Below are 12,307 nucleotides of genomic sequence, written 5' to 3' on the forward strand. Positions count from 1 at the left end.
GGGGGGGGGGGGGGGGGGGGGGGGGGGGGGGGGGGGGGGGGGGGGGGGGGCTGGCCCAGCACGGAGGCGCTCGCTGCTCGGGCCTGGCCGTGCTGGCGCGCGTGGCGGCACACTCGTGCGGGGACGGCTCTGCCCACCGCGTGCATGTGCCAGCGCGGCACAAGGGCAGGCCAGAGAGTTCTCCGGCCTCCAAGACCCGAGATGCCCTCCCAAGGCGGAGACAGCATCAGACTAATTCTACGTGGGCAGCTCATGGTTCACAGTGTTGGCCGGGCTAATCTGAATCCTGAAGGACACAAAAATACTGTGTACACACTATCTTCAGTAACTCAGTGTGTACATAATGGAAATACCAGAAACTTCTGCAGCACAGTGGCTTAGTTACTGTAATGGAAACTTATTTTCTGCAGCAAAATTTCATGATGTGACTGGTTAACTATCCTTCTTTATCTTTTTTAAGGAAGCTCTACCCCCAATATGGGGCTCAAACCCACAACCGCCAAGACCGAGAGTCGCACACTCCCCTGACCGAGCCAGCTGGGCACCCGAGTGGTTGAGCATTCTAAGAATAAAGCCCTTTCTATATTATATATACATATATATTTATTTATTCACTGTTTCCACCTGACCAGTTTCCATCTTTAAGTGCCTGGAATGACATTTTATTTTTAAAAATTTTATTTACTTATTTACGTCCAAGTTAGTCTGCATCTAGTGCGATAATCATCTCAGGATGAATCCCGCGGTTCACCCCCTAGGTAAACACCCCGTGCTCCTCCAACACGGGTCCTCCTTCATGCCCCTCGCCCATCTGGCCCACCCCCCACCCCCACCCCCTCCAGCAACCTCAGTTTGTTCTCTGTACTTAAGGGTCTCTTATGTTTTGTGGCCCTCCCTGGTTTTATATTATTTTTTGCTTCCTTTCCCTTATGTCCATCTGTTTTGTATCTTAAGTTCCACACACGGGTGAAAGACAGTCCTTTCTGAACTGATTAAATAAGCTCTGAGAACCCTACATGTGCCTGTAAATACAGAACAGAGACCGCAAAACACGGAAGAACGGGTTTCCGAGCCTGTCCCCGCTTCCCGAGTCCGCCTGAGCCACCACCTCCCTCGGACGTGAGCGGTGAGCCGAGGTCACGGGTGGCGTGGCCCCGCCTGTGGTTACCTGTAAAACAGCCTCTATGATTGTCAGCGTCTTCCCGGTTCCAGGAGGCCCAAACAGAATGTACGGGAGCGGGCGGCAGTCGCCACTGAGAATTCTCCTAACCGCCAACTTCTGGTTTTCATTGAGCACGGGATTGAAAAACTCCTTTTCTCGCGCCTCGGGGATCTGCACTGCACTCGCTGGGTTCAGAGTGGAGAAGCGGGGTCAGGTGCAGCCGGAGCGCGGGCCAGCACAGGCCGCGGTGGCGGCCGGGCCCTGGCCGGGCGCGGGGAGCCCGCTGCTGAGGCGCTCCGTCTAACGGCCTGAACTTCGCCAGGCAGAGCCGGGAAAATCAGCTCAGCTGAGGCCAAAACCACAGACCACTTAATTCCTTTTTCTCTTTTACACATGCAGCATCGCCTAACATGTTGGAGGCGCGCTCTGGCAAAGGTCAAAGAAAACAGTCACGTCTCCGTTGGAGGACCTGACCTGAAACCTCACGTGGCCACTCCGTCTCCAGTGGAGACAAGAATGTCCATCGCTCCGGCTGCGCTCAGACCACACCCGCCTCCCGACCCGCCGCGCCCCGAGTACCTAAGGCTGCCGGCCACGGCTTGTCCCGGGCACCAGCCAGGCGCTCCTTTGCTGCGTGTTTACTTTGGTCCTTCGTGGATTTCTGATTCTAGAAAAAATCATTAAGAAAAGTGGCTTAAAAAAAAAACCCTTGCATTTACACGGCTTTTAAGAGTGAACATGAACGCCTGCCAACATTCTCCTGGTTTGTTTCTTCCGTTCTGCCTGGACCCCCCGTTCTATTTGTCTATTTCACAGCTAACTGCATGGATGACGGGTCACAGGTTTCAAAACATAACAAAAATACACATTATCTGATAAAAAAAAGTTGCTAAAAAGGTATACTTTTTAATAATGTATTTACAAAAATAAACATAACAAACTAGACCCCGTGGTGGTGACGGCAGAGCAAAGGGCTACACCTGTCTAAGGTACAGTTTCTCTCTCTCACCCTCCCCACTGGCCAGGGAGACCCTGACATGGGTGAAGGCGAGTCCTGGGGTCCCTTGCTCCCCCAGAGCCCCTGAGGCAAAGCCCTTTTCCTGCAGCGTGAATAAGCCTGCCCAAGCACCACCAGGGGCTGGCGGACTTCTCTGTCAGTGCTGCTCCCGAGCCTGTACAACCGGTTGTGGGTGAGTTTAAACATAAACGGAGTTTGTCCTGGACCAAGGGAACTGGTTTCCAAATAGCCCCCATTACACACAATGCTGTATCTTTGTGTGTCCCAGGATTTACTTTCATAGGACAAATCCTAGAAGGTAAACAGTTACTAAAAGTTTCAGTTAAACGCCTGACTTCAGCTCAGGTCATGATCTGGTGGTCCGTGAGTTTGAGCCCCATGTCAGGCTCTGTGCTGACAGCTCACAGCCTGGAGCCTGCTTCGAATTCTCTCTCCGGCTCCCTCTCTGCCCCTCCCCCACTTGCGTGCATGTGCACGTGCGCGCACTCTCTCGCTCTCAAAGTATAAACATTAGTAAAATTAAAAAGTAGAAGTTTCACTTAGGAATTATATACATATTGCCAAACTTTAGTCCAGAAGGACACAGCAATTTTCCTTCCCATGAGGTGTGTGCACCTAAGGTGCACAATTGGACAAGCCGTGACACAGGAACAACACGACACCATCGCAAAACGCCCCCCACAGTCCGCAGAGCGGTTACAGTTCTGAGCACGCTTCGCACACGGACGTCTCTCCTGCCCGCGTCACCTCTCACTGCCAGGTCCCCTCCACCACAGCCCCTCGCTCGGGACGGGCACTGGGTCGGCCCCGGGCTGGCCGTTCCCGAGAGCTGCAGTCGGCGCCTGTGCACGGGCCCGCGTGGGGACATGTCGCGGGGGCCAGCGCCAGGAGCGATGCAGCTGGATGGGCAGGCCTGGCTTCCGGTAAGGATCTCTTCTTCAAAGCAGCTGTGCCATTCGGCACCCCTACCAGCCTGTGCCAGGCCCTGGCCGCTGCCTGCGTGCACAGCCCTTGGTGGGGGTGGTCCTGTTCACTGAACTTTGGTCATTCTAACTCGGGGCAGTGGCAGCTCACTGGGCTTTAGCTCGTGTTCCCTAATGACTAATGTTGAGCATCTTTTCATGACTTCCCATTTGCACACGGACAGTCGCTGACAGGGGTCTTGTGATGGTGAAAGTGGTACACATTCCGTGGAAACTGTACTTGGAAGTTTGAATGTGGGTCTTTTCCCGGGCTGGTGGTGCGTGGCAGGCTCCGTGTTGCCAGCAGCGGCCTCAGCCCCCAGTCAGCCCCCCGTCGCCACCAGGCCAACAGCCGCCCTGGGCGCAGACGCCACTCTTTGTCACTCTGAACGCGGCACTCAGGACACTGTGTGAGACACTCTTCCCTTTACTATCGACAGGCGTTGCGCCAGCAGACCCCCCCCCCCCCCCGCCCCGTGAGGTGGACATCTGAGGGAAGCTAGGCTGCCCGTGATGCCTGGTGGGTGAGAACTGGCCGCACTGCAGACTGAGGGGATTTCCCACCTACGCCGAATTTAACGGGGCGTGACCCACGCGAAGTGGAGCGCGATCTGTGTATTCTGTATCTGCTCGTGTCTATGGTTCTGGCTCAGACTGAAGAGTCTCATGCCCTAGCGACGAGCCGGCTGGGCACCTTTCAGTTACGGAGACTGCACACTTCTTTGTTCCCAAGGTCTTTCCTCAGTTATGTGATTTCCAAATGTCTTCAGTCAGTTGTCTTTTCGTTGTCTTAACCATGTCTTTTGAACAGCAAAAGACTTTATTTTATTGGAGTCCAAACTGATCAATTTTTTACTTTATGGATCACATTCTTAGCATCACATCTAAAAGCTCTTTGCCTTACCTAAATATATTAAGATTTTCCCTTGTGTGCTTTTCTAGAAATTTTACGTTTTCTGGCTTATACTTAGGGCTATGATCCATTTTGAGTTAATCTTTGTGCATGCTGTGAGGTATGGACCCAGATGCACACCCCTGCATACAGACACCAGACTGTCCTAGCACCTTTTGTTAAAGATTATCTTTTCCCTACTCTGACTGCCTTTGTGCCTTTATACAAAGTCAATTGTCCAGGTTCCTGGTCTATTTCCAGGCATTCTATTCTGTTCCACTGATATTTATCTTGTATTGATAAGATAATAGTAATTACTGTATTGATTGTTGTAACTTTGTACATTTCATCGCAAAAACAGGTAGTGTGAGTTTGTGGTTCTTTTTCAAAGTTGTTCTGAAAATCCTAGGCCTGTTTCATTTCCATACAGATTTTGGAGTTGGCTTGTCCGTCTCTACAAAACTGTCCGCTGGGACCTGGATGGACTAGCACGGAGTCCGGGGAGGGGCTGGGGTTTCCGGTGCGCGAAGCTTCTCTAGTCAGTGTCGTGAGGATCCCAGGGGTATGGTCTTGCACATCTTGTCGGATTTACCCCTATGTTTAAGAAGATTTGGATGCTACCTCACATAGTATTAAAACTTCAGTTCTGGGTGTTTAATGCTTAGTACATATATAACTTACTTTTGTATATTAACTTTGTATGTTGCAAGCTTGCCCGTCACTTGCTAGTTCCACTAGTTGCTTTTAGATCCATCAGATTTCATACACAATATGGGTGCCTCTGACTTTTCTTGCTGAGCTGCTGGTCTACAACCTCCTTCCAGTGTTGAATGTCAGTGGCAGGAGTGGAAGGGTCTTGATCCTCACGTGAAAGGTGCATTTTGTCTCTCACTCTGTAGGTTTTTAGGTCACGGAAGTTCCCTTCTAGTTTGCTAAGCTTTTTTGATTGGAATGGATGTTGGGTTTTGTCAGATGCCTTTTCTAGGTCTATGGAGATGATTTTCCTGTTTAGTTTGTTAACATGAGGGATATCACGGACGGATTCTGGAATGGTGAAGCAGCCTCTCATTCGTGAGATGAGCAATCCCTGGTCTCTCGTATATCCCCCAACATACATATGTATGTAGCTGAGTCCTCTAGGGAAACCACCAATAAGACATTCATATATACAGCTAAGAAGACATTTCTCCTAAGAAGCTGGCTCACGTGATGACAGGCTGAGGAGTTCAGGGTCTGCTGCTGGCAGGCTGGGGACAGACAGGAAAAGACACATGTCCCCGCTCACGGGAGTAGAGCAGGTGTCCCTCGGAGCCTCTTGCTCTGTTCAGGATTCCCAGGAGGGACTGCTAACCCCCCCCAGAAACAAGAGTTCACTAGGTGTCAACCACGCTGGGCCCCCGGCTAGCTGCCACGGCACGCTGACCCCACAGTACCCTTCTTCGGTCTTCTTCAGAATCTACAGTCCGTAGTGACTTCCCGCGTCTCCTCCTGGACTCTGGTCATCTGTGTCTTCATGCTTTTCCCTCACCAGTCTTCGAAGGTTATCAATGTTATTGATCTTTCCTGAGACCCAGCTTTTGGGCTCACGAATTCCTCCCCCATTCTTCTGTTCTGTGTTTCACGGACTTCTGTACCAATGTTGATTTTCTCTCCTCTGCTTAGTTTGCATTTCATTTATTACTTTTCAAGTTTTCTGAGAAGGAAGCTGAGGTCGCTGATGTGAAGGCTGTCACTATAAACCCCCGTAACAAGGGCCCGAGCGGCGCCTTGCCGTGCTCGAGGGGCCGCACTGTCATCTTCATGTTGGTAACACCGCTTCTTCTGTGGGCAGTGAGTTGCAGGCGAGTGTGTTTTGTTTCCGAAGATCCGGGGTTTTCCAGAGATCCTTCTGCCGATGATTTTAAAGTGGGGTCCGTGTGGGCAGAAGACACCTCTTGCATCACGTTCATCCTTTTGACGTGATGGCCTTGTTCTGTGGCCCCAGAGAAGGCCTGCAGGAGTGAGTGTTGTGTCCACGCGAAGTGCACACACTCAGGCCCCTCTAGGTGGGCTGCTCTGTGCACACCCCTCGGGCCGCACAGTAGGTCTCCTGCACTGCTCCACCCTCCGTCGTCTGCTCTGCGGCTCCTGGGGGGAGGGGTGCTGACGCCACTCACTGGCACAGGGACTCCTCTAGCTCTCTCTGCGGTTCCTCGGTTCCTGCTTCACGTGCCCGGAGTCCGTCATTCAGTGCACAAGTGTCTAGGACTGCTAGACACTCCTGGGATTTTCCTCTTCGTTCCTGGGACCCCACCTCTATCCTGCCTCTGCTCCGAAACCTACTCTGTGCTTGCACGGCCACCCCTCCCGTGACTGCTGCCATCTTTTCTTGTTGATACCTTTTCTCGTCTTACCCCTCCCGTGACTGCTGCCATCTTTTCTTGTTGATACCTTTTCTCGTCTTACCCCTCCCGTGACTGCTGCCATCTTTTCTTGTTGATACCTTTTCTCGTCTTACTTTTAACTTATTTGTGTCTTTGTAATTAAAATGTGTTCCTTACGGGCAGCAATAGTTTGGTCTTTTCTTTTTATCTAGCCTGGCAATCTCTGCCTCTTAACTGCTGTGTCTAGACTGCAAACACGTAATGTGGTTACTGATGACGTCACATGTAACGCTCTCACTTTGCCATTTGTCTTCTCTGCGCCTCAATCGTTCTAGACGCACAACTGTAGCCAGAGATGCCAACGCCCACCCTAAGTACATCACTGCACAAGCAGGTAGGAAGTCAGGTCTTGGTATAGTTGTCTGTATGTCCCTCTTTTTCTACCCACTTCTGAATTATTTTTATAATTCCCTTTTATCTCCTTTGCCGGTCTAGCTCTTTGCATTTGTTATTTAGTAGTTGCTCTACGATTTAGAGCGTCTATCTTAAATGATCACGACTTACTTGAAGTGAAATACGGTAATACGGTGTAAGAGAAGGGATACTCTCCTCTTCCATCCCTCGTTCAGATCTACGTATGTTACAAACTCCGTAAGACATTGCTACTATTCCAATGGCCTGAAAAACCGATGATCTTTTTAAAATTTATGAAAGGTTATCACAGGAAGAGCACTTCACCTCAGATCTTCCCTCTCAGAAAACGTTCCCACGTGCCATGGCGGGGGACGGCGGGGGACGGCAGGCCAGGGCCGCACAGCGCGCCGCCAGGGCTTGCCCCCCGCAGAGCTCAGGCCTGGCACCCCCCGGGCAGCGGCTCCCCACCCCCTCCCCCAGTCCCTGGCCACAGCATTCTACTTCGGACTCCCAGGGTCTGATTATTTTAGAGATCTCACAGGAGGGTCCCGCAGGACGTGGTCTTCTGTGACTGGCTTATCTCTCTGAGCGTAATGTCCTCCAGGTCCATCCATGCCATCACATTTTATAGGATTTTCTTCTGTTTACAAAGTCCATTATTGGGCCCCTGGTGGCTCAGTTGGTTGAGCATCTGACTCTTGACTTCAGCTCCACTCATGATCTCGCAGCTGTGACTGAGCCCTGCGTCAGGCTCTGCACCACGCAGGAAGCCTGCTGGAGACTCTCACTTTCCCTCTGTCCTTCTCTCCTGTGTGCATGCGCTCTCTCTTTCAAATAAATTAAAAAATAAGTTAAAAAGTCTTTTTAAATAGGATTTCTTTAAGTAACAAAATATTCCTTAAATGTATGTACCCATGCGTCGTTTCTGGCCCTTCCGCCCCGGCAGGCCGTCACGCCCACCTGGGGTATTTCCGAGGGCCGCGGGGCTCTCACAGCTGGCGGTCCAGGCCCGGGCTCAAAGCTTATTTAACAAAAAAGTTCAGTACGAAAATGCACCACCTGACTTTCATGTAGCAGTAACACAGGAGCTACGGAGAGAGGGCGTGTGGAAGCCCCTGGCTTCTTCCAGAACATCCCACCGTTAACAATACTCGTGCTAAGGCCTCCGACAGGACGACACTGCTCCCTGGAGCGGCGGCCAGCACAGCGCCATTCTGGGCTGCGAGTCGTCATCTCCACACAGACATCTGTCACGACGGTCATAAAGGGACTGAGCCCCCACAATATCTCCTGGACAGGTCTGCCACCATTTAATTTCCATGATAATTTCTTGTCCATAAATTTTTCAGCTCAGACCAGCTCAAAGATGCCTCCAAATGGAATTTGTGGCGTCCTTGCTCCCAGTCCCGGGTTAGGCCTGGTGCGCCACTGCTATTTTCTTTAGTTGAGTTCAACTGATTGAATTAAAAAAACTTTTTCTGGCGAGAGCACAAGCTGGGGAGGGGCAGAGAGAGGGCGGGGACAGAGGATCTGAAGCCGGCTTGTGCTGTCAGGGCGGCCCGATGCGGGGCTCAAGCCCCCAAGCCGTGAGATCACGACCTCAGCTGAAGTCAGATTCTCCTGGTACCCAGGTGCCCCTGGTATTTCTTATTATGTGTTGTGTTTTCAGTTTATCAGTGGATCAGATCCCAGACACTGTGAGTTTTACACCTTGTGTACAGGCTTGTACTCCTGCAACTATCCTTGACCTTGTCTGTGGATGTGGCAGCACTGCCTGGAGAGCCATCGGATGGGCAGGGTGGCAGGCCGAGTAGGGCTCGACTCCCTGCACTCCTCAGGCGGCGCCCTCTGAGGACTCTACTTGTCGCCCTGTGGATTCTCGGGCTGTGGGGACAAACCGTTCCCAGCACGGGGTGGGGGTGGGGGGCCCCGGGCTCCCTCTCTGCTCTCCGGGGCTTCTCTCCCGGGCTCGGGTCTCTTGCACAGGCGTGCATTTGTGAGACAACTGCAGCGGGGGCCTCTGCAGGCCCAATGGCTCTTTGTCCTGTGCTCTCCCCCAGGCCTCTGCCCCGGAATTGCCATCCATCTTGTCCTTATGCTGCCAGGCGTGTCTCCCGAATTCTGTAGGTCACCGGCCTCTCTTTCTGCTCCCGGGCCCGGGAACTCTAAGGGCTGTAAGCGACCACAGGGGTCACCTCATTTGCTTCCTCTGTCAGGAATCACTGTCCTAGGATATGCGATACCCAAATGTCTGAGACCGTTGTGTGTCGGGTTTTTAATTAGTGAAGGGAGGAAGGTAAGTTCAGTCTCGTTGGCTGATGTGTGGAATGACCTCAAGTTTATCTGCGATCTAGCTTGTCCAGAAGAAGGTAACATTCTGCGCTTAAAACCATTACGGCTCAGCTAATGAGGAAAGTGATCCACACAAATGGCACTGGCTCCCCACCTCATGTCCCCACCAGCACTGCAGACCCTCCCCGAGAACCAGGCCGCCGGCTGGACCAGTGAGCCAGGGGCTGCAGGTGACCCTGTCTGTTCCACTGACGAGCCCTTTCTGCTTTTAGATCCGGTAAGAAATAGAGATGATTTTAATGGAAACTTTTTGCTGTTCCCTTCATAGAATTTTCTGTGAACAGGTAGGTGGGTATTCTAAACCTATCATTTCTGCGTTTTTGGAGAGGGGCTATAAAATGGTAAAAGAGTTTCTAAGTATTAGATAAAATTAAAATTATGTATTTTTTAATAAATTTAAAACATGCTCAAAAAGGCAAATTCGAACAGCACAGTACTATCGGTTACGACCTCCATCACAGACTTGGAAAATTTTTCTCATTACTGGAAACACAATGACAAACCACTTCTGTTTTACTCCTATAAATACATTGACAGCCTAGACAGCACCTAGCACAAAACAGGCACTATGTAACTATTCATGGAACTGGATCACATAAGTGAAAAATAAAATACCTTTATAATCTCCACAAAGATTACAATGTTGGGGCACCTGGGTGGCTCAGTCCATTAAGCATCTGACTTTTAATCTCAGCTCAAGTCATGATCTCAAGGTTCATGAGTTTGAACCCCACATCGGGCTCTGTGCTGACAGCACGGAGCCTGCTTGGGACTCTCTCTCTCTCTCTCTCTCTCTCTCTCTCTCTCTGTCTCTCTCTCTCTGCTCCACCACTGCACACACATGCACATGCTCTCTCTTGCTCTCTCTCTCAACATAAATACTTAACGGGGCAGCTGGGTGGCTCAGTCGGTTAAGGATCCGGCTTCGGCTCAGGTCATGATCTCATGGTCTGTGGGTTTGAGCCCCGTGTCAGGTTCTGTACTGACAGCTCGGAGCCTGGAGCCTGCTTTGGATTCTGTGTCTCCCTCTTTCTCTGCCCCTCCACCACTCATGCTCTCTCTCTCTCGCTCTCTCAAAATTAAACATTAAAAAGAAAAAAATGAATACTTAAAAAATCCACAAAAAAACAAAGACTACAAATCTTAACAGTTTGGTGGACGTATATCCTTCTAGACACTTCTGTGCAGAGGTAATCACGTAACGGTGTCCGTCTGAGTGTACAAGAGAGGCACAGAATCTTAAAATAAAATGAGAAGCTCATAAAACAGAGCTGCATCTTGGTTTTCCCCACTTGCTGTGCCCCATAACTGTACATAAACTTTACGCTAAACCTGTTGTATAAATATCTTAGACTTTATTTCTTTAGAGAGAGAGAACGAACAGGCACACATGCATGTGAGGTGGCGGGGGGGGGGGGCAGAGAGAGGGAGACAGAGAATCCCAAGCAGGCTCTGTGCTAACAGCCTAACATGGGGTTCGATCCCACAAACCACAAGATCATGACCTGAGTCAAAATCAAGAGTTGGACATTTAACCTACTGAGCCATCCCAGGTGGCCCTGAATATCTTACTTTTCATTTGAGTTGTGATCCTGGGTTATTTGTGAACTACACCTTTCTAAAATTCCAGGCCATGGAGAGCTAGTATACTATCTACTGAAATATTTCAAAGTAATCAAAGCAATACCTTGGCGGTGGGCTGTCCATCATGTTTGGTGTCTTGTGCGTAGTTCCAATTTATTGCCACTTGGGGAGACTGTAAAATGATTTCTTCTGGAAACAACACTTTTAAAACAAGGTAGAAAGGTAGATATTACTGAAAAGCTTAAGAAGATGAATAGAAGCAACCTAGGCCTTTCCTTTCTGGGTCCTGGACTTGGTTTCTCAATTACAACAAAACACCAGTACTGCGTACTGTTCACAACACAGTCACCTGCCCGTTCGCAGGTACAAAGGAAATTGCATTCAGGAGTGAAAAGCACAGGGCAACGACTTCATTTTCAGTAATTAAGCTGTTTTCACACGTGAAATAGTAAGGAGACACTGAAACTTGCCAATGGCAAAGAAAAACTTGGGGCATCAGATAATTTTACTTGTGATACATGACCGAAGAGACTGTGTTTTACACAAAATTTTACAAGGAACTTATAAAAATACACTGGGAAGAAGTAAAACCATCATTTCACAAAAATAATACCTTTTACACCTAAGTGGATGACGTGTTCGAGTGCAAAGTGACACCGTCTGCTTGTGGTCCTGCCAGAGAGAGAACACGTCACAGGACTGGCCGCCAGGTGAGAGGCGCGAAGTCTGGCACCGGTCACGGGCCCAGCCGGACGAGCGCCCAGAGCGGGGCCGCGCTGGGGTCCGAGCTCCGAGGCCCTCAGAGGCCCCGCGGGGGCGCCCGGGGCCCGCGTGCGGGGTGTGTCCGTACACGGCCCCACGACCTTCGGAGTTTTATAGAAAAACTTGAAACAGAAACATCCCTTGTGTCGGGACAGCAGGGACTCCTTCTTTTCTGGGACTATTTCTCTTTTAAATATATGACAAGAAAAAAGGAAATATAGCCTAAAATATTAATACTACTACATCAACAACCAAGTTATTTTGATTGTAGAGATTTAAATCTTTGTAATTCGCAATTCAAAGTTAAAGATAAACTGAGGCTGAATAACAATTTTAAGAGTTTGAGCAAAAATTGGTCCCACGAGGCAGCGCGCCCCAGGCGGTAGCTGGCAGGGGCCCCGAGGGGCCAGCCGACAGGAAGGACCCCGGCAGCCCGCAGGGAGCCGTGCAGGGGGATGGTCCCAGGGGGCGCAGGGGCTGGCTCTGCGCAGCTCGCTCCCTGCAGGCGCGGCCACCCTGCCCTGACCAGGCAGCCCCCCAGACCCGTAATCACCTCCCAGCTCGGGGACCTGGCGCTCAGCATAAGCCGCTCTGCTGTGGGCCTGTCTTATGTCTTTACACAACAAAAGGAATGAAAAATGTAAAGTAAAACCTCATCTTCAATGAAACAAGATGACCAAAGCCCCAAAGCATGAATGAAGGTGGGCACCTGCTGGAGAAAGAACATCTGGCCTCAAAGAAACAAAGGTACAAGAGCTGCTCCCTGTCATCCCGGAAATCGGGCCACACACACCTTTC

The 12,307-nt window shown here is 50.6% G+C and overlaps 1 protein-coding gene across 1 annotated transcript in view; it reads right to left on the minus strand.

Annotated features, from left to right (window-relative positions):
* Nucleotides 1-12,307, minus strand: part of MOV10L1 (Mov10 like RISC complex RNA helicase 1) — a 63,925-nt gene that overhangs the window by 13,040 nt on the left and 38,578 nt on the right. Inside the window, exons 14-17 of the mRNA XM_029953912.1 lie at nt 11,361-11,419; nt 10,851-10,948; nt 1,742-1,829; nt 1,017-1,347 (exon numbers count right to left, since the gene is read on the minus strand). Of these exons, the coding sequence (XP_029809772.1) occupies nt 1,017-1,347; nt 1,742-1,829; nt 10,851-10,948; nt 11,361-11,419 (576 nt within the window). The remainder of the gene's footprint in view (nt 1-1,016; nt 1,348-1,741; nt 1,830-10,850; nt 10,949-11,360; nt 11,420-12,307) is intronic.

This window comes from Suricata suricatta, chromosome 10, assembly GCF_006229205.1.
Source record: "Suricata suricatta isolate VVHF042 chromosome 10, meerkat_22Aug2017_6uvM2_HiC, whole genome shotgun sequence".
Lineage (NCBI taxonomy): Eukaryota > Metazoa > Chordata > Mammalia > Carnivora > Herpestidae > Suricata > Suricata suricatta.